The sequence below is a fragment of the Cyprinodon variegatus genome, unplaced genomic scaffold (genome assembly GCF_000732505.1).
Source record: "Cyprinodon variegatus isolate N-32 unplaced genomic scaffold, C_variegatus-1.0 Scaffold2502, whole genome shotgun sequence".
Taxonomy (NCBI): Eukaryota; Metazoa; Chordata; class Actinopteri; order Cyprinodontiformes; family Cyprinodontidae; genus Cyprinodon; species Cyprinodon variegatus.
The window spans coordinates 1-2,095 of record NW_015152955.1 but is presented as its reverse complement, the minus strand read 5'-3'; the positions used below and the strand labels follow the sequence as shown (position 1 = coordinate 2,095).

Sequence of the window (2,095 nt, the reverse complement as noted above, 5' to 3'; positions counted from 1 at the left end):
ATCTGGACCTTCACACGTCATTAGAACATGTTCTGGTTCTGCTTGGTTTACTACTTTAACTTGATAATTTTTCTGGGACTTAAGCTTTCAGTCAAATTATTTCTCTACATTTTCATTCATTATTTTTTTTATCATTTTAGTTTTAACCTGTCTCTCCAGTTGCTTCAACACGTCTTTATTCTTTATTCAGATTGAATTACTGCAGTTTGTCAGAGATCAGCTGTGCTTCTCTGGGCTCAGCTCTGAAGTCCAACCCCTCCCATCTGACAGAACTGGACCTGAGCATCAACAACAACCTGGAAGATGGTGGAGTGAAGCAGCTCTGTGGTTTTCTCCAGTCTCCCCTCTGCAAACTACAGACATTGAGGTCAGTCACCATGTTTTAGTTTAGTGCTGATATTTCTGATCGTAAAGCAGACGATAGTCAGATCTCCTGCTGAGGCGAAACAAAAACTGTTGAATCTCTTCTGAAATATTTGGATGATGTCAAACCATGGATGGCTTTAAACGTTTTACATTTTAAAGGGAAAAAAATGACAAAAGTTCAGGATCATTCTGTAAAACCAATGGTTTAGAGTTGTCACAGAGGAGAGTTGGCATTAAAGAAAGAAGGAAGATAATAATTATCCTACGGTGGCTGGCAGGGGACAGAAAGAGCCACCATGGAACAGGTAAACAAAGAAGTGATTTAAATCTGTTATGTTTTCATAATTCTGTATTTGTTTTGTGACACCATCTTCAGCGCACCGTTACCATCTGATGATAGTGTTAAACCTCCCACACGCTTTTCAATAGGTGTGTGGTGTGCTTTAAACTTGGAAAAACTCTGCTCTGTCATCCATCTTTGCACCTAGCTCTCATGCTCCACTCAGCAGGTCGATGCTCTCTCTTCATCCTTTTTGCTCTCAGCTGCAGAGGCGCAGCCAGAACATTTTTATAAGGGAAGCCAGGCAATAACCAATGAACACTGAAGGGTGGCCTAAAGCAGATATACACTAGAACCTCAGGGTCAAGCCAAAGATAAGACAAACTATACTTTCCTACAGCCTTTGCTAAAAAAAAATAGACACATATATTTAAACATCCGTGCTTTCTAGATTAAAGGTATAGTGGATAAAATACTTTCATGTTTGAGTTCTGGGGCGAACATCTTTTCCATTGTCATTACTTACCTACTTTTATCAATAATCATTCTGCATAAAGTTGATATTTACAAATACTAATGTCTACATTGTCTAAATTGATTAGTTAAGTTTTTATTAAAATAGTAATTTATCTCTGATTTCACTAAAGACTCCTAGATGAATGCGGAGACAAATAATTTTCTCTTTATCCTATAAAACACATAATCTAGTTCTGAAAAGAGGCTGAATTCTCTACTTATCATCTTTAATGTTAGTATATTGATGTGTATAATTAACCATAGTATTTTGTTGTAAAGTAATTATAAATTCATGAAAAAATGGTAAGTTATATATGAAACATTTAAATTTTTTTAAATATTCCACTAGAGAGTATTACTGCTGCCACCATCTGTATTAGAGGGGAAGAAATGGTAGCGGGGCCACAGGGGTGGCCAATGATTGGCTAAAGGTGGGCATGGCCACCCCTGGGCCCCCATCTAGCTCCGCCCCTGCTCAGCAGTCTCTGCACTCAATACTTAATAAACGTTATGTTCTTTCACCTCATGAGAGCTGGTTTATGAAACATTTAATTTCTACCAAACAATTCCTATATCATATCCAAATAGATATTCCATTATCTTAATGTTTATTATTTTAGTTTTAACCTGTCTCTCCAGTTGCTTCAACACGTCTTTTATTCTTTATTCAGATTGTATGACTGCAGTCTCTCAGAGATCAGCTGTGCTTCTCTGGGCTCAGCTCTGAAGTCCAACCCCTCCCATCTGACAGAACTGGACCTGAGCAGGAACTACAACCTGAAAGACTTTGGAGTGAAGCAGCTCTGTGGTTTTCTCCAGTCTCCCCTCTGCAAACTACAGACATTGAGGTCAGTCACCATGTTTTAGTTTAGTGCTGATATTTCTGATGGTAAAGTTGTGTTGACTCTAATGTAACCCACGTTACCACCATGG

At 38.3% G+C, this 2,095-nt stretch overlaps 1 protein-coding gene across 1 annotated transcript in view; it reads left to right on the top strand.

Annotated features, from left to right (window-relative positions):
• LOC107080921 (NACHT, LRR and PYD domains-containing protein 12-like) overlaps window positions 1–2,006 on the top strand; it is a gene marked incomplete at its 3' end in the record, with an annotated part of 8,004 nt that extends 5,998 nt beyond the window's left edge. The window contains exon 3 of the mRNA XM_015369133.1: window positions 1,834–2,006. Within this exon, the coding sequence (XP_015224619.1) occupies window positions 1,834–2,006 (173 nt within the window). The remainder of the gene's footprint in view (window positions 1–1,833) is intronic.
• Between the last annotated feature and the right edge of the window lie 89 nt (window positions 2,007–2,095).